The 24998-nt window shown below is 38.3% G+C and overlaps 1 protein-coding gene across 2 annotated transcripts in view; it reads right to left on the bottom strand.

Moving 5' to 3' along the window:
- Positions 1-1214: 1214 nt before the first annotated feature.
- RXFP2 (relaxin/insulin-like family peptide receptor 2) overlaps positions 1215-24998 on the bottom strand; it is a 66569-nt gene continuing 42785 nt past the window's right edge. The window contains exons 6-18 of one of the 2 annotated variants that reach the window (XM_014548537.1): positions 24109-24180; positions 23455-23526; positions 21826-21897; positions 20650-20721; positions 18929-19000; positions 17319-17390; positions 13493-13564; positions 13314-13385; positions 11523-11594; positions 8629-8858; positions 7617-8027; positions 4152-4370; positions 1215-1937 (exon numbers count right to left, since the gene is read on the bottom strand). In XM_014548537.1, coding sequence (XP_014404023.1) covers positions 1678-1937; positions 4152-4370; positions 7617-8027; positions 8629-8858; positions 11523-11594; positions 13314-13385; positions 13493-13564; positions 17319-17390; positions 18929-19000; positions 20650-20721; positions 21826-21897; positions 23455-23526; positions 24109-24180 — 1768 coding nt within the window. In that variant the 3' untranslated portion in view covers positions 1215-1677. The remainder of the gene's footprint in view (positions 1938-4151; positions 4371-7616; positions 8028-8628; positions 8859-11522; positions 11595-13313; positions 13386-13492; positions 13565-17318; positions 17391-18928; positions 19001-20649; positions 20722-21825; positions 21898-23454; positions 23527-24108; positions 24181-24998) is intronic. The other variant, XM_014548538.1, reaches the window with a different exon arrangement.

Here is a 24998-nt window from a genome sequence, read left to right as displayed (position 1 = left end):
CATTCAACCAATCAAAGTGTAATATGCTAATGATACGCTAAGGCCACTCAACCACTTGCTATGATGTGCACTGACCACCAGGGGGCAGACAGTCAACTGGTCAACCAGTTGCTATGACATGCACTGACCACCAGGGGCAGATGCTCCGACCAGTAGGTTAACTTGCTGTTGGGGTCCGGCCGATTGGGACTGAGCTAGACAGGAGCCCTCCTGCAGTCCCTCTCCGGCTGGCCAACCTCCTGCATCCCTCCTTGGTCCTGATCGTGCACTGGTGGGGTTCCTCAGCCTGGCCCGCACCCTCTCACAATCTGGGACCCCTCGGGGGATGTTGGAGAGCCAGTTTTGGCCCAATCCCGCAGGCCTGGCTAAGGGTTCCCACTGGTGCATGAATTCGTGCACTGGGCCTCTAGTTTAATATAAAATAATGGTGTTCTCAGTCAGCTATTTACATTTCATCTCGTGAAAGGAACTCAGAATGAATTGAACAGGGAAGAAATTAAGTTATTGCCACATGCTTCGTAAAAAGGAGGAAGAGAAAGAAAAATGTTGTGTCTTATTTCTGAAATGCTGGCTCCTAACTCTATTCTCTATCAAGAGAAACATGGGTAATAGTCAATAAACCATCTGCATGGTCTTTGTTAAATTTAAAATAATATATGGACAAATGAGAAATATAATTTTATTTACCTGATTTTTTTCACATACAAACTTTCAAACTTTGAATATATAAAAACATATTCAGGCCTTCACAAGTACTTTTCATTTTCAAAACACAAATCCAAAATTACTGGTTTTTTTATTAAAAATTATGGGAATTTACCTGAATTAGCAAATGGTCCTATCAAACCATTATTCTCAAATCTCCTTTAATACCTCTATATCTGTGTATGAAGTCAGAACTTGCTAGCAATAGAGATACTTCTGTAAAGAAAGTATACTTAAACAATATTAAAATATAGTTTTGGGTGGTTGGAGTACCCAATTTTCCTTTGTAGTCTGGACAACCTTAAGAAAAATGCCTTGTTTGAGATCTCAGCACTTCTGACATGAAATAAAAGCCAAGATGGTGAAAGGTGCTAGGCTATGTCGGTGTGCCTCTCTGGTCCAAGTTCCACATGGTAACTTTATATGAAGGTGTTTTTTTCAAAGGTGTTACTCCACTGACCTGCGTAGGGCAGGACTTGAGGTGGGTGACCATCTCAGAAATCCTTTGCTATCAATTCAGTGGGATGCGAATGATTTCACTGAAGAAGCAATGAAAGAGATGTTAGGCTTATGTTTACTCTGGTCACACTGGAATTAGATGTGTCAATGTCTTTATTTTATGGATAGTACAACTTAATTTGAAAGCAGACCATGCAGTGCCAACATCTGGGCATTAACCGGTAGCTTGGTAGTATTGACTAGGTGGAGACCAATTGATATCAGTCTTCTGTATATGGACTCATTTCTCACTTCAAAAATGTAAGGGTGAGTGGAAACCTTAGGTACAATTATTACCACAGCTGGTAAATAATATGGCTGCCATTGGACCACAGCACCAGAAGTCATTCTGCTGTGTTCTCCATGCAGGAAGGTTTGCTGTTGGTAAAGATGAAAAGCATTGCAGAGTCATCTTCCAAATGCAGCACTTTTTAATAGGTAGTCCATTGAAAGTTCAGTGATCCCCAACCATTACTAGGACATTGGTTTTGTTATACTGTCCCCAAAAGTTATTTTGTTCAAAACCCCAAGTTTAAGGGAAGAGGAGTCATCTGTCCATACAATGGATGTAGATAAACTTTTTGTTTTAGTTTGGAAAATTGATTTTCTCCGATGCCTGTGTAGCAGCTGTTTCAACTTGTCCTTGAAGAAGCTGGTTGTGAGTGTGTAAAGGATTGGGTTCAAGGCGCTGTTCACTGGCAGGAAAAAAATGACTACCCAGGAAGTGACTGTGCCTGGATAAGGAAACAAAGTGTGAAAAACAGAAGTTTTTCATAGTGTGTTCATAAAATTTTGTAGTCCATGCTACTTTTGAGCAGGCTACCTCATTCACTTAAGTTTTCTCTCACTATACTGAAAATCTCTTTATTGGAAGGGTGTAGGAGCCATAAATTGGAGGATCTAACATGCAAAAATACTTCATAAACTATAAGTTCATATATAACATATTTTTCTTTCTTTTATTGTCTTTCTTTATAGAAAAATAAGAAAGTGAGAATAATTCTTAATCAATGTTCGGGAAACTTCTGGTCCAAGGTCAGATTGGACTTTGGTCTTAACTTCAGTCCTGGAGGCCTTATTGCCCCATATTCCAGCTGTCCTTTTCTGAAGGGAGTCTGACAATTTGAAGAACAAAAACCAGTACATATCCAAACTTCACGAATTCCTTTTGTGTGAAGCCTTACAAATGCTAGTAGACTATACTAGGGAAAGATGCCACAAAAAGTTATTTGTGAGGAGAAACTGGGAACTAGCTGAGAATTTTTAGTTGAACAAGCATTAGTTAAAAATAGTATATTTTAATATAGTGGAAATATTGTGGTAAGATAAGTAAGACATGGTCCTTACTCATGGATATATTAAAAATAATGCTGATATGAGACACTTAATCTGAGGCTAATAAATTAATTGCAAACAAAATTGAATGAATAGTTCAGCAATGGAGTTGGATGCCAGTGGGTTAGGAGAGGTCTGAAATGGTACAATGGAAGAGAAAGTATTGGCTTAAACCTTGGAGGATAAAAAGGGTGATTCGTAGGCTATAGTCTTACAGAGGGAAAGTATAATCCAGGTGGAGGGAACAGCTTCAACAAAAGCAAGACATAAAAGTTCAGAAAAAATGTCCAATAATTTTAATGGGCCTGGGTCACAGAATATAGGAAGGTGGGGCAGGAGGAAGAAAAGTCTTCATGCTAATCCCAGCATTGGGATTTTATTCCATGAGCAACGGAGGCCAAAGGACATTTCAGTCCTATTGAATTTGAAATGTTAGGACATAACAATTGAAATATTTGGGAAGTTGTGGTACACTGAGACTCTTCATCAAAGTCCACAACTGTCACCAGTAAATAGTTAACTCTGCTTTCTGCATACAACTGACTCCCGAGTAATTTCACATATTCTTATGACTTTGGCTCTTGCCACCCAGCAAAGGTTCCCAAGTAGTCAGTCTTGATCTTCACTTCTACATGTTCTGTGGCTAGAGTCCTGCTGGGAGACTAAACTATTGGTTGAGGGGATTCTGTGGATGCCATGTGTCTTTTTTTTTGCATTTGACAAGGTCTCTCAGGACTTTGTGCACAACCCAGAAGGACATAAGTTGTTATTTGTATAGTCATCACTCTTTCACAAGGGCTTCTGACATGTCAACCCCATGTTTGGCACTGGTGTGCCAAGATGATTAAGATACAATCCCTGCCCTGGATAAACTCCCCATGTAGATTTGCAAAAGGCTGAAACAATGAGTTGAATGTGATCCCAAAGCTGTTTCAGAATGTCGAGCTAAAGCCCTGGGTGACCCCTAGTTGGGTATGATTTCTAGGTCCCAGAACAAGCTTCAGATACAATGAGGAGGTTATTTTCTCTAGTTGAGTAGGAGAGTGAGCGGGAAACCTGGTCTCCGGGATGAGGCACATTCCATGGAACCCCTAATGCTCCAGGGAGCCCAGTGTGATGACTGTTTGGCCAAGACCATGACATAGACTCGTGGTTTTTAATTGGATGTGTGCCTCAGAATCACAGAGGCCCTTCTCCAAGACACCCATGTAGAGGCCTTAGCCCCTGTGGACAAAATTCAGAAGCCCAGGGAAGAACCTGGGCATAGATATTTTGACTTTTCATGTGTACTCTTGATTAAGAACCATTATCCCATTCAGGTAGAAGCAAGACTCTAAGACTGTTTTTCTCTCTCCTTTTTTTTTTTTTATTATTCTTGTTTAGATTGCACCACTGCCCAGTTTCTTTCTTTTTTATTTTTATTTTTTACCACTGCCCACTTTCTCTTGTATAATACTGAGTATAAAGCACTGAGGGAAATAATGACTGTTTGTATTAAAGTTGTAGGTATTTATGGAGAATTTATGGAGAATTGTAAAGCACTGTATTCTGACCTCATCAAACAAAGGGAATAAGAAGGCAAAGTGTAATTGGGAATAAGAAAAGGGACTGACCTGGTATTTCCACTCGGAAGAGGGAAAGAATTTTAATTACAAACACAGGAATCCAGCAGATGGCATCAGAGAACACGATAAAAAAGAAACGGTTTGCAACAGCCACCTCTCTTCCAATGTGACTCCTCACTTCCGAAGTCTGCAAGGCCGTTTTATGAATGGAATAGAACATAATACCATAGGAAAAGACAATGATGAGAAAAGCCAGCAAGTTCACACCTGTTGGGAAAAGCACAGCTCTTAACATCTCAGGAGTGCAGGTCAGCAATGAGATGCTGTGTTACTGAGATGTCTGACACGGTGCCTCTTTCCCTGAACCTACAAGAAGCACTCTTTTGTATCAGCTTAGTGGCACTCAGCTGAAACCCTGAATTCAAGGTTATAAGCTGGAATAAACGAAAAGAATCAGGTTTGCCAGTTCAGAAAGAGATTTCAAATACATAAACCGTTTATGAAGAATTGTAGATTTCTGAAATTCAGATTTGGGTATCATGAGGTCAATTTTAGTTTTGTAAAGCAGAAAAGAGCTATTTTTGTTTCTAGTTCTCTGCAAATTCAAAGCCTTAAGGGATTACTGTAATCATACGCACATCTCAAAAAATAAGTATGACTCCATTCCTTTATCTTATAAATATAAACAAGATAACCTTGAAATATCAAGAAGATAATAGCCTCAGAAACATTATTCCTCATGGTTTTTTTTTGGCATAACTAAAAATAATACATGGAACAAAAATATCATTTTTGTTTCTTTTTCTTCAGATTGTTTATAGTCATTTAAACTAAAATTCAAAACCTTGTAGATTTGTTTTAGGAAAAAAGGAGTAAGAAAAAATTAAAAATTTAACTATGTGAATTAATCTTTTAGAGTTCAATATGTTCAGAGGATTATCATGTAAGCCTGACTTTGTAGTCACTTTGTTATGTTCTTGCTATAGGAGGTCACAGTTCGATTCCTGGTCAGGGCTCGATCTCCAGTGTGGGTATGCAGGAGGCAGCCAATCAATGATTCTCTCTCATTATTGATGTTTCTTTCTCTCCCTCTCCCTTCCTCTCTGAAATAAAAACATATATTTTTTAAAAAGGAAAAAATTTTAATTAAAAAATATCCTAGGAGGATCACCTTATACCTTATGGTAAACATAAAATTTACACATAATATCAAAGCTGTTAAAAATGTTCATCTGACTTAGATTGTATAGAAGTCTAGGGGAATGTACTATACGCTCAAACTGTTCTGTAAGCTGTTAAAAATGTTCATCTGACTTAGATTGTATATAAGACTGGTGAAGTCTAGGGGAATGTACTATACGCTCAAATTGTTCTGTTGGTTTTATTCAAAACTTTTCATTTTTTATGGAATCTCATTATGAAGCCATACATACAGGATACTTTTTAACGATTGATTTATTTTAAGCTTCTTGCCAGAAAGTTGGAAAAAAAAAACGTGTTAAAGAAGATCCTCCCAATGGGAGGGAGGGGTCATCTGTAATACTTTCAACAATAAAGATAAATTAAAAAAAGAAAAGATGATCCTCCAGTACAAATTCTGAAAACAGACTTACAGAAAGGATCAAACTATATGTTCTGAAGGCACCAAAAGAATGTGAGATATTAACAGCAGGAGAAACTGGGTGATAATATAGGGAAACTGTGCTATCTTTGCAACTCTTTTTCTCTAAATGTAATTATTCTAAAATGTAAAATTAATTTAAAAAATTGTATGTTCTTATATTCTTTAGGCAGAAAAGTGGTTTAGGATGAGAGAGAGAGAGAGAGAGAGAGAGAGAGAGAGAGAGAGAAGACTATCTTTTTATCAATACAGACTATATCACAGGTACTAAAATCCTTTCAGCTGACCCACACCTTAACTATAAAATCTGAACGTTTTTCACTCTTCATCTGGGCTATTCCCTGGCTTTAGGCCTCTGAGGCCTCTGTCTTTTCCTGAACACAATCTCTGCCTTCACTTAGCTAATGCCTCCTCCTCCTGTGGGCCCCAGTTTGGATTCATTTCCACTGGGAATCCTCCCCTGGTACCCAGATCTGGGGCTCCTAGAACATGCTGTATTCCTCCTTCATGCATTTGTCAGCCTGTGACGTAGGATGTGTTTACTTGTCTTCATTCTCCTTTCTGGCTGCAGGCCTGTGAGAACCAATCTGTTGTATCTCCAGTACCCAAAATTGCTTCATAAATTCATGTCGGATCAATGAATGTAACATAATGTAACCCAAGGTAACATAACATACTGTGTGTGTGTGTGTGTGTGTGTGTGTGTGTGTGGCTCTCTATGAAGTGCACCTATGCTAGAAACATCTTACAATATCCCAGAGCCATGAAAAATAGCTATAAAACAAGGTAGTATGTGAGGAGTATTATTAAAATGGTGCAAATAAGGTGTTTCACTTTTCAGAGGAAGAAGACAAGGAATAGATGGAGAAGACCTGGGAACAGTGGCTAGGGCCACTTTGTGATGGGCTTTAAGTGCTAATTTAAACTTGACCTTGGTAGTAGCAAGGTTTCATTGAAAATCTCTGAGCAGAGGCACACACAGTTCTTTCAGTCCTCAGGGAGGGCGAACAGTGGTATTTGCCACATGAATAGGACAGAAGGGCCCAGAGGACAAAAGACTAAGCAGGGCTAACGTAATTCAGGGTTCAGGTGATAAGGTTTTTAAAGGAAGGTGGTAGTAGTGGATTGAGACACTGGAAGAAAAGAAAGCAGAGGCATATTTTGATGAAAAATATTTGTGAAAATGAGAGGACAATAGAGCTTATTGACCAACTGGATGGGAGAAAAAGATGAGAAGAGGAATGGAAATTATAATACTCCCCTAAAGAGAGGACTTGGGAATGACTTTAATTTTAAGCAATTGAGATATCTATTAAATGATAAAAAGGTTTTTAACCTCAAAGGACCAAGCTTCTCTTTCATTTGTAACAGAGAATATATGGTCTTCTTTTCTTTCAAAAAAAAAAAGAGGGGGGTGGGGTGGGGTGGGGGAAGACCGAGAAAACTGAAAAAGGACGAGTTTTATGAAGTATCCTTATGTTGTTAACTTTTGAGCAGCATTTCCCAAAGGCAACAAACCTTTCTGCAATTTCCACTCAGATAATCTCCTGTAAGTGAGTTATTATTATTTAACTCACATATAAACTGTAAAGCAAAATGAATTCAAGTAATGTGGTTGGGTGAGAGGACAACTAAGTGACCTAGAATTCCTCCAGCTCAAAGTTCTGGCAGATAACAAAAAAGCCATCTAGAGATCCTGACAGTATGGATTTTCATGCTAAATCTCTATAATAAAAAATTTAATTAAAATTTCTGTAAATATACAGTAAGAGCTTTATTTTAAAAATAAAGGGACTTTACTGTGGAAATGAGTAAATATGCTGAACTTTGCTGAACTTTGTGGTATTTCTAACAAGATTATATTTGTCAAAAAAATGAAAAATATAATTTACCTAGGAAAATTCCAAGAGAATACCCTTTGCTTCCAATATCTTCAGTTTGGTCATCATAAAGTGGGAAACATACACCATTTTTTCCATAAAAGTTTCCAAAATAATCATCATTCCAAAATGGAATCACAGCTATTAAAAATCCCACAATCCAGATGCCAATGAGGATAAGTGAAGTGTGCCGTTTTCCAGGGTGAATGTTACTGAAGGGAAAGACAATGGCCAGGAACTTCTCCAAAGTCAAATATGTCAGCAACAGGACAGAGACTTCAGTGGACAGCATGGCCAGGACACCCATAAGGCGGCACTGCAAACTCTCCATCCACAGCAATGCATACTTCTGGTACTGCCCACGGTATTTTAGGTCAGAAAAGCCAATGAAGAACAAATAAACACCCATCAGGCAGTCTGCACCTGTTAAGGAATGGATAAGGGTACATTGGTAGTTCCCAGCATTTTTGTTTTCATTTTCTAATTAGGTCTATTTCTTTCATCCTCTATTAAATGAACTAATGTAAACACCTACAACAATACCTACAAGCCTGGACTTCAAAAGGTATATTATTTCTAAGTACCATGCTATGTCTTAGTTTTATAATTTTTTTAAAAGGTGGCAGGGAAATCGGAGAGGCTAGTTTTTAAATAGTAAACAAATATTACTTACATAGTTAATAAAAAGAATAATTTTCTGGGCTTGAGTAGAATGGGTGTTATTGTAATTGAGGGTTAAACAAAATTTAGTTTTATAACTCACAACCTGTCCTCCAGAATTCATCCCTTGATTCTTCAGCTCTCTGTTGCCCTATTTCCAAGACATAACTCCCAGGAATGGGTACTAGTTTCCTGAAAACTCATATAAGAACAGAGCAGCCAAAGATAATAGCACCATCATACTTTTAAAAAATTGCCCGACAGGTATAATTTAAACTAAATGCCATTGGTTGAAGGCCAGTATATATCTAGTTTACAGCTCACAGAAGATATCCTAGATCTATGTGAGAAGAAACATACTTACAACAAAGGATTTTGATGGACATAGCGTGAGTCGTGTTTTCAGCTTTAATGAAAGACCTCATGCCAATGACAAAAAGATTTCCAAAGCAGGTTATGAAAGCTATAACCCAGACACATATTCTGAGGATATTGTTAGCCAAGAGGTCCTCAAATGAAGAAATGCCGTCAGTCAAGGGCATACATATTCGGACATGGGGAGCATAGGAGCAGTATCGAAAGTTTTTGAAATAACTAAAGTCAAAGGAAAAAACAGAGTCACTTTACAGCAATGACACAGAAACCACAGCTGCAGTCCCATCAGATATGCAACTTCACTAGATCTGTTTGTTTTTGTTTAATAGAGATCATGTAATTTAAGAGTTCTTCATGGAATAGATGTTACTCTAGGCACGGTGCTTCTTTTAAAAATGAACCTACAAAAATAGAAATTCCGTGGCTTGTCTGAGGTGAGTCAGGGGAGGACATGAGAATGTGAAGTCTCCATCACATTGGATTATTATCTAGGGTGTTATAAAAAGTAGGTTGTCAAGTTGATCTTGAGCAAAAATTCAGGGGCTTGGGTTTGGGATGCAAAGGACCTACAGTAGCTCATAAAAACATTCCTGTCTTGTACTTAGTTTTAAGTATACTCCTGTAAACTAGCCTTCTTATCCTTGGCAGGAAGGGAGGGTCTCTGAGACCAGGAAAACGCATTCTCACTGGAGCTAGGAGGAAAAGCAGCTGCCTGAAACACAGATTTCTTCCTACGGATTAGAAAGACTTAATTTCTAGAGGAAAACAGGTTTGTTTGTGATCAATCTATTTATGATCCATGTGTATGGTCAAGCATTTGAATTGGGGAGGTTATCTGGTTTATTGCCATTTCCCAAACCTGTGTGTCCAGGATTTTTGCCCATAAAACTCATTCTATTTTTGTGTTTTTTACCACCTCTTTTAGTTCATCTCTTTTCTTCCAAATCTTTTTATTTCCCTCCCCATCCAGTTGGTAGACCAGCAAGTTAAACAAAGCTTGACTTTGCCACAGCTTCAAGGCCTCCCATGATGGAACCCCTGGTTACCCAGGTCCTCCTTACCTCCTTGGCTTCCTGTCTCACTCCACCCAGGCACACTGGCCTTCTTCTAATCCTCAGACAAGCCAGCTCACCCCCTTCTCAGTATGATGCTTTTTCTTTTCCCTCTGCCTGGAAGATTCTTCCCTCTTCCCTCAGATGTCAGGGCTGCTCCCTCCCTTCATTAAGGTCCACAAGACTATCACATTCTTTGACTTCTCTGTGGACTATCGATGTCCTCTATCCCTTCATCTTGTTGTACTTGTCTTCATGGCATTTATTAACTACTAGAGGCCCACTGCATGAAATTCGTGCAAGGGGCTCAGCCCTCGCAGCCCTGGCTTCATCTGGAAGGTCGTTCGGCTGTCTGGTCTAATTAGTATATTATGCTTTTATTATTATATATTTGTTTGTTTACATGTTTATGTTCTGGTTCTGAAAGCTCCATGGAAGCTCCATGGGGCAGACACTGGTTTCTCCTGGTCATCCTGCGTGCTCAGATCTAGAACAGCGCCTGGCACATGGGAAGTACTCAGCAAACACTTCTTAGATGAGCTAATGTATGATGCATAATTTAGTGCTGGGAGGTTAGGTAGAAAAATTGGAGGCAATACCTGCCCTGAGCAGCTTACAGTCTAGCTTCCCCATATCATCTACCCAATTAAAGGAACCTGATATATATAACTCTTGTTTTCCCCTTCTTTCCTGGAATCCCTGGCATGCATTGAACCCTTGGTTCTTTAGGAATTATGTCCACTATCTTTAGATAGAGCCAGCTAGGGTATCTCAGTAGTTCAGCCTCTCTTCCCACTGTGACTTTGGCATTGAATGACAAGTGGAAGGGATGGGATTATGGGGTGAAGGTGTTTCAATAAGTGTGGACAAGGAAGATGAAAGAACTAGGCCATTTAGTAGGGACCTAAGTTAACACATTTTCTGTTAGTTGTTGGGTCCTCTTGACGTCAACCTAAGGTTCTCTATCAAGTTCTAAAATGATTGAATTTCTCTATTCTAAGACCTCACATTCTGCCTGCAACAAGGAAATGAGAGCCTCCTTAAATATCTACTGGTGCCACAGAAAGAGAAATTGTGAAAACCATGCAAATATGCATCAAACAATCGTCCTTTAGTAATTACACCTATAGCACGGACACAAACAAAATGTTTTCCCAAAAGAGCACCTTCACACCAACCATTTCAGCCACTTGCTGCACCCAACTTGTAAGCTTACTTCGAATTCTCCCTATTGTTGTGAATAACAATGGTTAATTTTTGAAATCATGAACACAGAGATTACACAGTTGATAAAGAAATAATCATGTCATAAACACATATATTAACACAACGTACACAGTGCACTTTAGTCAAATATATTCAAGTGAGTTATCAAAAACTACTATAAAGATTAATTACCTCCATTTTGAAGTGCACTTAGTAACAGTAACAACACCTGGAATTTATATAAGCACCTTTCTTCCTAAGGGCTCAAATCTTAGAGCAGCCGACTGCTCACTCATGAGAGGTGAATTAATGTTCCCAGGTCTCCTGAGTACCAGTGAGCCATTGACTTCATCTTGTGTAATGTGTGGCACTCTGGTACCCTGATCTCTTATTGGGCCTCAATTGGATAAACAGCATGTTTCCAGAGAGAAGTGTCATTCATGTCGGCACATCATAATATTGAATTCTATTTGAACAGGGACCAAAGGTGACAAAATTAAAAAGTTCTCAATAAAAAGACTTTTCTTGCACCAAAACACATTGCAGTGACACACGAGACAGTTTGCACTAGAACATCTGCGACATTCCACCATGCGGTCTTCTCCGTTCTTTCATACATACATACATGTGAGAAAGATTCCTCATGGGCTGAAACATGCGTGTGTTTATATTTGGAATCTCTATCCTTTCCAGGTCTCTGGAAAACAGGCACACAGGTTTCATGTTTTTAGGATTTCACTTTTTAGTAATTGCATTCTTTGTCCTTCCTTAATATCACTTTTCAAAAGCCTATGTTACCAATTCAAAGTAGGATGAGCATTTCACAGTGAGCTATCTTAGAAAATTGCCATTTCTCCTTATGCCTCCTGTACACAGTTTACTTTGTCACTTCCTATGCAAAATTGCATTCTAATACAACACTGTCATTTATTTCTTTGGTTGAAAAACGGCAGTGGTGATTTACACCATTATGAAATGGGCTCGGTTGTTTGATTTTAGAAACCATGCATGTGAGTTAGAGGGTTTCCACAGGAACTGCTATGTTCAACCAGAGGACATCACTAAGTGCATTTGTGAGAATCTAAATTTAAATACAGTCATTTTTTTTTCTGGCCTATGTGTATTTATGAGGGAAACCAGGGAAGTCATAAGAGGAGCTCCAACTCAGGACAATTGTTTCCTCTGACAACCATGGGAAGCATAATCTTTTAATTCCTCCAGCCCCAGAAGATGTCTTCAGGGGGCGACAATGATAACCCTTTTTCTCCTCATTTATCCAGATGCTTCTTCAAATATGGGTTCTTTGAAGACCTTTTTGTGATGGCATGAGTTAAGGGAGTGTGCCTGTTCTCAGGAACAATCGCTGGAGAGAGGGCAATCTAAAATGAGAGAAGCCTTTCACTTTTAAAATTTATTGTGAAAGGTGTTTGATTCTCATTCCATTTCTTTTTGATTAATCTGAGTAAAGATTTCTCAACATGGCCCTGAGTTTTCCGTTGCATATTGAGTCCTTCACAATGGAACTATCTTGCCCTTTGGTTGTCAGAAGCAAGGCTTAGAAGAGTAACAGTGCTACTGAGTCCTCTCAGGGCCCCTCCTGCAGGAAACACTCGAGCCCTTTAAAAGGACTTTCCCCTCTTCTTTCTTTTGCTCTCTAGCTTTCTCCTGGACTTATCACAGTTTTAGCTTTGCATGGATTGTGTGATTATTTGAATAGTAACCTATAGTTTCCAAATGAGCAGAAGCCACTATATCCTGAGCTCCTAAGACAGCAAGTGCTATAAATAAGTTGGTGGCCAATAAATGTGAAATAAATATGTAAATAAATTGTTATAATAAAATTAATAAGATAATAAAGAAAGAAAAAAATATAAAAAGAAAAGTTTGGAGTAAATAGTTACAACTTGACTTTTCAGAAAGGCATGGTGTGGTAACTTGATATTTTGCCTTTTAGAATTCAGTATGTGTTATGGTAAGTATTGGTCTTTGGAATTGTATGAAGAAAGGCTTTAGGCTGAGTTTGGGTAACACGGTATACACTCTGTGTAAAAACATAGGATAACTGGCAGAGTTCTTGACACTACTTGCAGCTTAATATGTTTGAAAATTTAAAACACTAAACAAAATTAATTGTCTGAATGTTCATCTTTGCTGCATAATTTTTCCCTGCACTGATTAAAAAGTAAAAAGTATGCTCTGTAGACTGATGGAATGTTGATTGCTGTAGGAAAGGGGATAGGGAAGCAGCAGCAAGTCTTCCAAAATTTGTTTTTCACCAAAGGTCTAATAACAAAACAATTGCAAATTTAATTCTCTATGAAAACTGTAGGATGAGATTTCCCATAGGAATTAGATATGTTTCTAAGTGAAGTACATCCACTAAAATATAATCAGCGCACTGTCATATTTCACTTACAGAGACTGAAGTTGTTCAAGACTTTCAAACTGGTTCTTGTGGAGATACAAGAGAGGGTTGGACGACAGGTTCCTTTTGTTCCATTAGAGGGAAGAAGGAAGGAAGCATCAGGATGTTATTATTTTGGTAGCTTAAGATGTTGCCATTTAAATCTGATGGCGGTGGCAAGAAGAACTTACAGTTTTTGTAGAAGCTTCAGGTCTTTAAAAATGTGGGTTGGTAGCTCCGTTATCATATTGCTAGATAGGTCCCTATTGGTGACAGTGAAAATCCAAAGCAATTACATTGGAAATAAATGACATGATTATTACTTCTCACAAGTTTCATCATCCCACTTGACATAATAGAGAATATGATTCAATTTTTTTAACCAACCTGATAACTTGCTATACAACCAGCCCGTGTGAGTCAGCCAAATTAGTATGTTTTCCATCACTTGCAGACATGTGACATTTTGCTCAACCAGTTCCTGTTTGGAATTTCCTCTCAGCCCTTTTCCAACACATTCCCAACCTGGCTTCAATATCTACTTTGATTAATTTCCTCTGTTTTAGTACGAAGAGTACACTTTGACAATTCACTGTTTTGTAATCCTATTTGGTTCATATATGTGATATTATGTTTATTCAACTATAAGCTTTCTGAGGTTAAGACCCATGCCTTCTATTTATTTTATATTCTAACTAAGATAGATTATGGTGTACACTATATTTGTCCAGATAATCTTGAACGGGTAAGTTCACACATTTTTCATCTCTTTTATATGATACTATTTTTTAAAATAAGAAATTGAGAATTTAGAACTAAATATAATAGGATAGTCTGATTCAGAAAGAATCAGAGGGAAGTTTTTCTGAAGAATGAGGAAGAGATTTGTTAGGATCAGAAGAAATAGGGAATTTTTAAGAGTCCAAAATATCCTTTTGAGCCAGAGAAGATGTTAAAGCAAAACATGTGAAATTGCCTAAGAATCAAACAAAAGATCTTATCTATTTTTGATGTTTTGGAACTGCTGGTCAATGTGTGGGAGCTACAAATAACTAAGACTTAGCTCTTTCTCTAAAGAAGCTTACAATTAGAACAAATAGCTCTATTATGAAACAAGGAATGAATGAAACAAGTGCTATTACAGAAGTATAGATAAGAAACAAAGGAAGAAGTCCTCGAACTTGGCCTGTGAAATTAAGAAGTGTCTGAACAAAGCTGGATGATTTTCTTAAGTGGAACAAAAGGAGAGCAGCTTTTCAGTGGAGGGTTAAATTAAGCAGGATCACAGACACAGATGCTGAGAAGTAAACTCATCAGGAGTCAGCAAGTGGTCCAATGTGTTGGAGGATAGAAAGTATGGGATGGAGAGGATGGGGGTCTGCAGAAGCGCATACAGACAAAATGGGAGGGCCATGAATACTTTCTGAGGCAGTATTTGCCAGAGTAGAGTCCAGGCATCAGAATCAAGGAGGATGCTCATAAAAAAGAGCACATTCCTAGTGCCTGTCTGTAACTATCACACTGGAAGTTCCAGGGGTGGAGGGAGGAGGAGGCCATGCATTTAAAGCCAGAGCTGTGATGTTTTTTGAACATTAACATTTGAGAACTGTGTCAAGGACTTTGTTAAACAGCATGCAACAAGGAGGGAGGATATTAAGCAGGACAGTGACATATATGCTATGGGTTATGAAATGATATAAGTCTGTCAGAATCATGAAAGATAGCCTGATAAACCAGAGTCAGAGGAGGGAACCTGGCAGGAGACTTTGACCCTGGACCAGCTGAAGAGGGTTCAAGGAAAGACACTGGCAGGGCTTATGGTCTGTAAGGACACCAAGTGTAAGAGAGTTAGATGGAAAGGGAGCAGTCTTTGAGCCTGACTGCCAGGAAGGTGCTAATGCCACTAAGATGATAAGTCTAGGGCAGTGGTCAGCAAACTCATTAGTCAACAGAGCCAAATATCAACAGTACTTCTTCAAAATAGACTCGCCCAGGCCGAAAACCAACTTCTGCGCATGGGCCACGAAGTTTCAATCGCACCGTACGCGCACCTGCAAGTGGTATTTTGTGGAAGAGCCTCACTCAAGGGGCCAAAGAGCCGCATGTGGCTCGTGAGCCGCAGTTTGCCGACCACGGGTAGGGGAAGGAACTGGCAGTGGGGTAAGAGTTGTTTTGATTGCTCTTGAGAGATTGTGATGATATTCAAGTATAGAGGTCCTGCCAGTTGGGAATTCTGACCTGGCTTTAGATGGAGGAGCACACTTGGGTCTTGGCACAGAAGAAAGCCACAGGTGTGCAAGGGTAAGGGACCCCGACAACCGAGTAAGGTGACGATGATCTTGTACACCTAGAACATGTCCTGCAAAGTGCTACACTGAAAAAGAAAGGGCAGTCTTTTGGGGGAGAAAGGACTTCAGTGGCCTCACAAAAGCTTGCTATTCCTCTCCAGGAGGGGTTGGTGTTGTGAAGGTACAATAAAATGACCTAACATTTTTGTAAACTCAAGAAATATAAGTGCCTTGTTCAAGTTAATTCTTTTAACTTCTAAATTTCTTTTATCTTACTGATGTTATGTGGATTGAAACATTATTATTGGCAGTCTTAAAGAAGCAAGCAGGTGTCTCTTAATTAGGCTCTTTTATTTGGAGCAGGAGTGGCCCTAAGTATAGGATAAGAGGAAGATTAGGGAATTTTTCAAAATATGGACTTCTTCCCACTGTTTTCTGAAGTTTGTATATAAAACCCACACCTATTTGTCCTGAGCTGCTCCTCCTCTCCAACCCATAACCCAAATCCATATCCATCCCCCAAGATCTGATCAGGAAAACCCATTTGAGAAATAAGCAAGCTCTTCTGAGTGAGCTGCCCTTAAATTTTTTTTTGCCATAAAATGATGATATTTTTAATTCTAACACAGTGCCTTGTACACACTGGGCACTTAATAAATATTTATGGATTTGGCTTATGATACTCATGAATTAAATTAAAGTATCTTAAATATCTTAATTGTTCATGAAATTCATGAATTATTTTTCAAATTACTTGTTTGTTTTTTTTTAGAGAGAGAGATATATAGATAGAGAAACATTGATGTGAAAGAGAAACATTGATCAGTTGCCTCTCATATGCACCCCAACTGGGGATTGAACCCACAATCCAGTTATGCTCCCTGGCTGGGAATTGAACCCGCCACCTTTCAGTGTATGGGACTACGCTCCAACCAACTGGCCATGGCTTTCAAATTACTCTGACTGAGTTATTTTACCCAGTCTTTTCTGAATGTCAAAATAAGGTATAAAGAATGGGGAAGAGGTTAATTAAGAAATTAATTTTCGTTTTTAGACCTCACATCAGAGGGAGGAGCTTTCTTCCCTAATTGCCACTATTTGTAATATTACATAATTTTAACTTCCAATGAAACACAGCTATGTGGGTGACAATGAATTAAAAACAAGACAGATGCTTTTTCAAAGGCTTAGATCTACAAAACATGTGTTTGAACAGAAAAAGGTCCATGAGCTCTCTGAATCGCTTTCAATGAGCGTAAGTCTCATTGCCGACACCAGTGTTTGCTTCATCTGCTCTAGAAGTCATAATTTCTCAAGAAATAAAAACATCTTTGTTCTTTTCTTTATAATTAGTTAATAGTGTTTCAGTTAGTCAGTTATTTATTCAGCAAGCATTTATTGAGAATTAACTACACTTTAGTCATTAGAGATAATAATCACTGGGTTTAAGGAGCTATGAAAATTCATTTATTCCCAAGCACACATATACATGAAATTACTCAAAGAAAACAGGCAGGGAAATTAAAGTAGGTTAAATCCATATTAAGCTCATGTCTAATTTTAATTTGCTTTTGACTTTAGGATAATGTTGGTTTCCTTAATGGATTTTGAATCTCCAGTAGTCTACAGGATTTTGATTGCTACTAGTGGAAAAGCAGTCTCACTAGTCAATTAAATGTATCATCTTGGAAGAAGCAATCATATTTTCCTAGTAGACAATGCTACTTACAGTTCTCCTAAATTTTTTAATGAAGAAAATGTCTTCTCTGGAACAAAATCAATTTGATTTCTAGGCAGAAACCTGTAAGACATGGTGAGAGTCAGCACTGTTGGTTTGTGTCTGCTGCAGTAACCAGTTCTCCTTGGGACAGGCCATTGATCTGGTGAAATTCCCCAAGCCTCCTTTGAAGTCTCAAAGTGAGGTAGGTTCTGGTGTGGAAATAAGGCTGGAGTTTCTCACTGAGGATGTCCACATGTCCTCTCTAGGAAATGCTGTCATAAGTAGTTTGAGGTGTTGAGTGTTGGTCTATAAAGCTGCATTTTGTTTGGATTCTCATCATTTTAGAAAGTGTTTCTCAAATACATAAGTAATATTAGATTTGGACCTGTTAATAATTCTCCAGAAGGCTTTGAGAGAACTCTTGTGTAAGTCATGTTCCTTAGGAGAAAGCCAGAAAGAGCAAAGCTTAACAAACCTCATAGTAGTTTCTGGGGCCACAAACAAATTTTACATTTGGTGGGAGCACATTGGTTTTACTTTGTGTGTAAATGGAATCCTCTAGGAGAAATGGCAGAAAGTGGGGGTCAGCTGCCACCTGCCTTACAGAGGTGCTGAATGAGAGATAATGAGTATGAAAGTGATTTGAAAGCTGAGTGAAGCTATACAATAGAAGTCATTGATGTATTTTGTTTAGTTTTCCAGTATTCACTCTCATTATCCATGAGTAAATACATAAATTCTTTGTATTCCCTGAGTGGGATCATCTCTTTTCTCACTAAACATGCTTATCTGCAATCTGATTGATAAATGTGCAACTTGGCAATAGCCTTATCTCTTAATTTGTTAGAGAATAGTGGTTAGGCTACTACAAATGGATAGACTCCAACTTTTCCAATCACCCATCAAACCAACCAACCAACATTACTAATTGTTTACTCTATATGGAAAACTATCATTAAAACAAAATGCATATGATTTTAAGTTTCCAGTGCAAATGTGTCAATTAATTAACCCATCTGCCTTCCAGCCCCCATAAAAAACATTGTCGGCAATCAGAATCACCAATCAGAATCTTTGGCCTATCAGAACACATTAGATGTTTTTCTCTTTAGAATTTAAAAAAAAATTTTTTTTTTGAGAGAGAAAGAGAGAGATCATGTGATAAATGTAATTGGCCTATCAGAACACATTAGATGTTTTTCTCTTTAGAATTAAAAAAACATTTTTTTTGAGAAAGAGAGAGAGAGAGAGAGAGAGAGAGAGAGAGATCATGTGATAAATGTAATTGACAGTAACAATCACTGGATAACTAGCCACTTTTCTGTACATTATCTCATTTCTGAGAACATAGGTTTAGGTATGAGTTCAGCTGAGAGGATGCACAGAAATAGTGACTGTCCTCAAAAACAAGAGCAGCTGAAGACCTACATGGTGGCCACTAAAGGTAAGGCTTGGACCCCTTTCAAAATAAATCAAGCTACATGGGCATTTTATAATACAGCAGTTTCAGACTAAGGCTGTAAATAAGACACTACTGTAAAATTCCTTGTCAATATTTTCTTTTGATTTTCAAATATATTGGGTAGCCCCTCATTTACCAAAGTTCATTGCATACTTACAGAACAGTGAGTGCATCGCACGACAGAAAGGTGGAATTTGTAAGATACTTTATTCCATTGCCTTCCAAATCCCTAAAAGTCATGGAGGAATTATATTTTTAATATTTTTGCACAAATTGTATGTCTAGAGGCATTTTTTGTTGATACAACTGTTCTGATATTTATTTTTACTTCGTTTCAAGTTTTATGCTTCCCTCCTAATTACTGCAGTTAGTATAATTCATATTATGCTTCTTTTTCCCTTTCAATTAATGTTAGAACTTAATAAAATTGAGGGAAAGGGCAGCCCAACATTTAGTGAATATTTGTCTATGCTGGATACCATGCTGTTAATGATCCTAATATTACCCCCATAATAGCAGTAGCTGCCATTTATTGGATTTTTATGCTGTCAGGTACTGTTTTGAGTACATACGTTGATAATATCACCCCCATGCCATATGTGAGGAATCTGAGTTTCTCAGAAATTCACTTTTCTTCTGGTGAAACAGCTAGAAAGTGGTAGAACTTCCCTTCTAATCCATATCTGTCTGACTGTAAAGCCTTGACATTTAACCATCGTGTATAATAGATAGTTACATCTTATATTCCGCCAATATTGTCTTTATTTTGCTGAAGGAGAAACTCAGACCTAAGTTATCTTCCAAATCCTAAATATCAGAGTCAGGATATATATCCTGATTTGCAGGATGGAAAATGGCCATTTTTTCTACTATGCCTCAGTGAGCCCTTTATGCCATAAAAGCCTTTTGATAACAGGCATATAAGTAAATACACAGTAAGTATACACAAGGCCGCCACTAGTATTGTCACAAGTAATTCTGAGCCAGTTAAGAGAGAATCAATAATTTAGGTACTAAATTTTATCATTTTGGGGGCTTTAAGTCCCCTGATTTGATGTGAGAAGAGTTCTAGTGGACTTTCCCAGTGTAGGAAATGGCTACCTGTGACCACACTGCCTACCTCAGGGAACCATGAGGATAAATGTGATAAAGAATGGTGGGTAGTGGTGGTGAAGCCATGAAGGAATTTAAATGAATGATTAAACAAGTATTGATTAAAATCCAACAAAGAGTTGAAATAGTTTAGCACTTTCATTTAACTGAGTTTTGTTGAGCTCCTATTATGTGCCAATCATTGTGCTAATCATAGGTGGGTTTCTGCCCTCATGAAATTTCTAAAAGGGTAGGGGACACACAGTAAATCAGTGGTTCTAGTACTGTGAAGTAGGTGTGCAGGGTAGAAACTGGGTGGCATAGTGGAAGTCTGTTCTTGGCATAAAGGGAGCACAGAGGCAGCCACTGAAATTGGTAAGTGTGTCAAGGATGGCTTCCTGGAAGTGATGTTTAAGGGAACTTTTGAAGGGAATTAGAGTTAACCAAAAGAATAAAGGAGCAAGACTTTTCAAGTCAACCATGTGTGCTGAGGGAAGTGACTGTTGGTGCATGTGTAAAGAAGGCATGAAAGCGGAGGGGCAGGTAAAGAGACCAGATAGGTGAAGGAGGGAAATGATGGTTCCCAGGTGCTCAAGGAGGAGGTATGAACTTGAACCTCACACCCACTGGAATTATCAAAAGATTTTTAAACCAGAAACTAACAGGATCAGATTTTAGTTTTGGGAAGAAGAACATAGATGAATTTTTATGTAACCATGAATTAACTTCAAGGCTAGCTTCCTCAAACTGTGCAAATAACAAACTAACGCCTACATGCATACTCACATCCAGTTAAGTTGAGGCATTTGGGCACACATCTGCTTGGGAAGGGCTTCTAAGTAGTTATTAACCATAGACCTTTCCACAAAAAAAAGATGTTAATTAATGTTGTACACTTGAAACTAGTAACCAATATTGGATTGTATACTAACTATACTTAAATTTTTTTAAAATAAAACTTTTTAAAAGAAGCAATGATATGCCACTATAAGAGCAGTATTTTTATTATTCTTATAATATGGAAACTTGTATGCTAAAATTGATTTATTAGGATGAAGACTATCAACATAACTTCCTCTTCAAAATGCTATCTAGATATGTGTGTGGCATGGAAAAGGAAACCGATGTCCAAGAAGCTATGTGTGCATCAGTATGACATATAACCTGAGAATAAATGTTATACAATTTAATTTTATGAGATGAAATAAAATATATATTAGGTGATAATTTTTTTTGTAAATTCCAAATTTGCAATCATTTCCAGCACTGCTCATCCAAAGTTTCTTCTTAAGGGAAACATTCATCATTTACAATATTAAAGAGCTACACTGGAACTGGCATTAAATCTAAGAAGTGATGTAGGGGATATTTGGTCAAAGAAAACAACTCATGAGCACATTAAGCTGCACAATTAATTTGTGATATTGTGCCCCCCCCCCTGACAAACGGAGAAATAATGTTATCTGTTTAACTGCAAAGGGACATAATAGACCCCTGCTGATAGATCATTATAGTCTATTAATAAACAGTGACAACCTAAGTATGAGAGTGACTTTGTTGGTAGGGCAAATATTTTGGCATTTCAGTGACTCTTGATGGGCAAGGGCACATCTTCCTCCGTTAAAAATGTAGTTGGGACTAATCTTCTAGGAGATTCCACCCAATTTATATGTAGTTAGGAGATAACAATGAACATTATCTTTGATCAACCACTGAAAATGTAAACATGCCTTAGGACTAAAAGAAAGGAAAGGAGATAAAAAAAAAATCAACTGGTAGGCTTAAAATATACATGAACCCTGGCCAGAAAGTAGCAACAGTAATTGTGACTGCAAATACAGGAGAGATTTTGACTAATACAGATCATAGTGGGCTTGATTTTTCTAAAGTTCTTTTGTAAGCTGGTGTTAGATGTCATTGCAATGTACAGAGAGATGTATTGTAAGGGAGGTGAATACTTACAGAAAAAACAAGGAATTTAATCCAGCAAATAGCTGCTGTGAAATTCTGGTTATTGGATTGTCATCTAGAATTCTGACAAAACAGATCACAAACATTTCCAATGTCAGAGATATTTTTGAAGTAAAACCAGGAAAAATTAAAGGCCTGTGACAATCCTGCCTCCGTCCAACACCTGCTGTCCCCCTTCCTGTTCCTTCACACTAGGCTTACTCATCTCCAAGAAAGCCTTCCCTTCACCCTGTGGTAAGGCAGCTCTTTCCTCCCAAAGCCCAGCCCAGCATTGAGCAAGTCCATACTGATGGACTTTCAGACCCAAGTTTTACCCTTCACCTCTGGACACGTGGGTCACACACAAGCTACTTTCATTTACTCAATGGCTGAACTTGGAATCCCTAAATGCTTTGACCCACTAATTGACTAAATAAAGAATGAATTGAAAAAAATGTTTAGGAAATCACAAATGGTTCCATAGTCTCACAGTATTTAAATGATGTATTTAATGGTGTTGATACAAATAAATTCATTAGGAACTTAGAGGATGAAAGAGTGAAAATATTTACATGTGCAAATTACTGTTTTTATGTCTATATGGTATTTCTTAGAAAAAAAATAGACTAAGGGGAAATATGCCTTCTTTTCTTTTGTTGCTTTTGAAGCCAAATACCATTTCCTCTTATTGCCAGAAGTTCTTGAGGATCTAGAGAAGGGAGTGACATTGAGCAGCTACTATATGCCAGGCACAATGCATATGGCACTTTACATGTGTCATGCAAGTCAGTCCTCATAATATCGCTCTTAAAAAGAAATTATGATTTCAGTTAACAAATGAGGAAAAAAGGCCTAGGAAGATTAAGAAAGTTACCTGCAATATTAAGCCTGGGACCACAGTTTATACAGGGTCTGGGTAAAATTGAGGCCCTGATATTTTCAATTAGGCTAGGGTGAACTATGGAAAATGGGCAAGCAGACACAGAGTGCCCTCTAATTGTCCTTTGTTCATTTCCCTGATGAAAACACAGACATCTGAGGTGAGACCCCTTGGGGTGAGGTTGATGGCTCAGCCTTGAAAGTGGTGACACACCAAAAGCCACTATACACTCAGACTTTTCTATGAGTGCTCTGGAAACCCCCAAAATTCTTAACTTGCTTACTTTCTAGATCAGTGGTTTTCCACGGAGGGAAATTTCTCTCCCAAAGGACATTTGGGAGTGTCTGGACACATTTTTGGTTGTCACACTCAGGCGGCTAGTGTGACATCTAATGAGGTAGAAGTAGAGGCCACAGAGGCTGCTAAACATCCTAAAATGCACAAGTACATTACCTCCTCCCCCAATCAAAGAATTATCTGGTACTACATGCCAATAGAGCTGAGGTGAGAAATGCGGCCCTAGGTAAACACTGGGTGGACAGAAGCCTCAGCAAGCCCAGTTCTGGGCTCAGAGGCCAACCTGCCAGGGCATGGCACCAGTTATTTTCACACAGCTACCACTCAAATTGCTTGGGTCAAGTGCTCCAGATTATGTGACAACTAGAAAAATAAGTATAGTAAACAAGATACACAAATAGATGGAAACTGTGAACACTGATAAATATCATTAAAATTGGGCCAGGAAAAGCTAGAATACTTACAGCCAAGTTAGCTGATGCAGGTCCTTGAATACTCCAGGTCTGAGGGCTGTAATGCAGTTGTGGTTGAGATATCTACAAATAGCATGAGTGAGCGAATTAGGTAAATTCATGACCCCATTTTAGTCACGTGAATTAGAATATGAGCCATTGATGATGACCATGAAGTATGGGCATCTGTTTCTAAAAGCATTTTACTAAGGGGGAGGGGGAAAGCAAGGGACAGCAGGAGACACAGATAGCCACAAGCCTAGTGTGTTCAACACCACAGTCAGGACCAGGAAAGTGGCCCAAAATAGCACGTCGGGATATTATGTTTCAGAATAAGAGTAGAATAAATATGGGGGTTATGATTTTTGCTTTTGTCCTTTTTGGTCACATCCTTAGTAGACTAGCACTTTAAGAAAGTGTGTAGGTAAGTTAGCATGGATTAGAAAAAATAAAAAGCCAAAATATTGTGGAAATGACCCAAATTTGAGTAGACAAGGTTAAGGAGAGCCTGTAAATCTTACTTTCAATGTAGTAACTAATCTAAGCCTTTTGTAATAATGTAATCTTCCCATTTCTCTACAACTAAGTCATACCTTTCAAAAATACCATTCTACCTTTTTAATCATTACTTAAAATTATACTCATAATTATAAAGAGATTACTTACAATATTTGCAGATTATGTAATCCAAAAAATGCTTTCCAGGATATGTGTCTAATGCAATTATGCTGAAGAAATCTGGTGGGAATAAGATAGAAGAGTCACATGATCATAGTTTGTGTGCTTCATCAGGTTGTTGAATGTGTGATCCACTTTCTTTTCCTAAAGACATTTGTGAACTTGGCTTATGAAATCTCAAATCCAACTCCCATATGGGGATGTGAAGACATTTCTAAGGACAGATGACTGAGAGCCCAGCTGATACCTGCTGACCCTGTAGAACCCATACAGTGAGACTGGGGCATCTCTGGGATGTACCACTGAACTCTGGTGTGACATTTAGAGGGAACTCGTTCTGTTTTTGCAAATGGGAACCACGGCAGTCTTTCTGCTCTGACCTGCAGGAGTGCTCACCATGAGAAACCAGCCAGTCTCTCACAGCCAAGTTCTACCGCAAACTCCTCGTTTCTGTTTGCTCTATTCCCACAAAATAAAAAATAAAAAAATAAGAGGGCAAGTTTTATTCTTTTCTATATTGAGATGCAGAGTGAGAAGCACAAGGCAAGTTGGCAAAGTGCTTGAGGTCCAAAAAAACACCAGAGATTGAACTGGGGCTAGTTCACCAATTTCAACTTGCCAGTCATGATTTACTTTTTTAAAAATTCTTTATTGTTTAAAGTATTACGCAAGCCTCCTTTTAACCCCACTGACCTCTCCCTGGCCACCCCTATCCCCCAGCACATGCCCTCAACCCCCTAGTGTCTGTGTCCATTGGTTATTCTTATATGCATCCATACATGTCCTTTGGTTGATCTCTTAACCCCACCCCCTGCCTTCCCTCTAAAGTTTGGCGGTATGTTCGATGCTTCTCTGTATCTATTTATATATATATATAT

Source organism: Myotis brandtii, unplaced genomic scaffold (genome assembly GCF_000412655.1).
Source record: "Myotis brandtii unplaced genomic scaffold, ASM41265v1 scaffold513, whole genome shotgun sequence".
Lineage (NCBI taxonomy): Eukaryota > Metazoa > Chordata > Mammalia > Chiroptera > Vespertilionidae > Myotis > Myotis brandtii.
The sequence above is the reverse complement of the archived record's forward strand: the minus strand, read 5'-3'. Positions and strand labels throughout refer to the sequence as shown.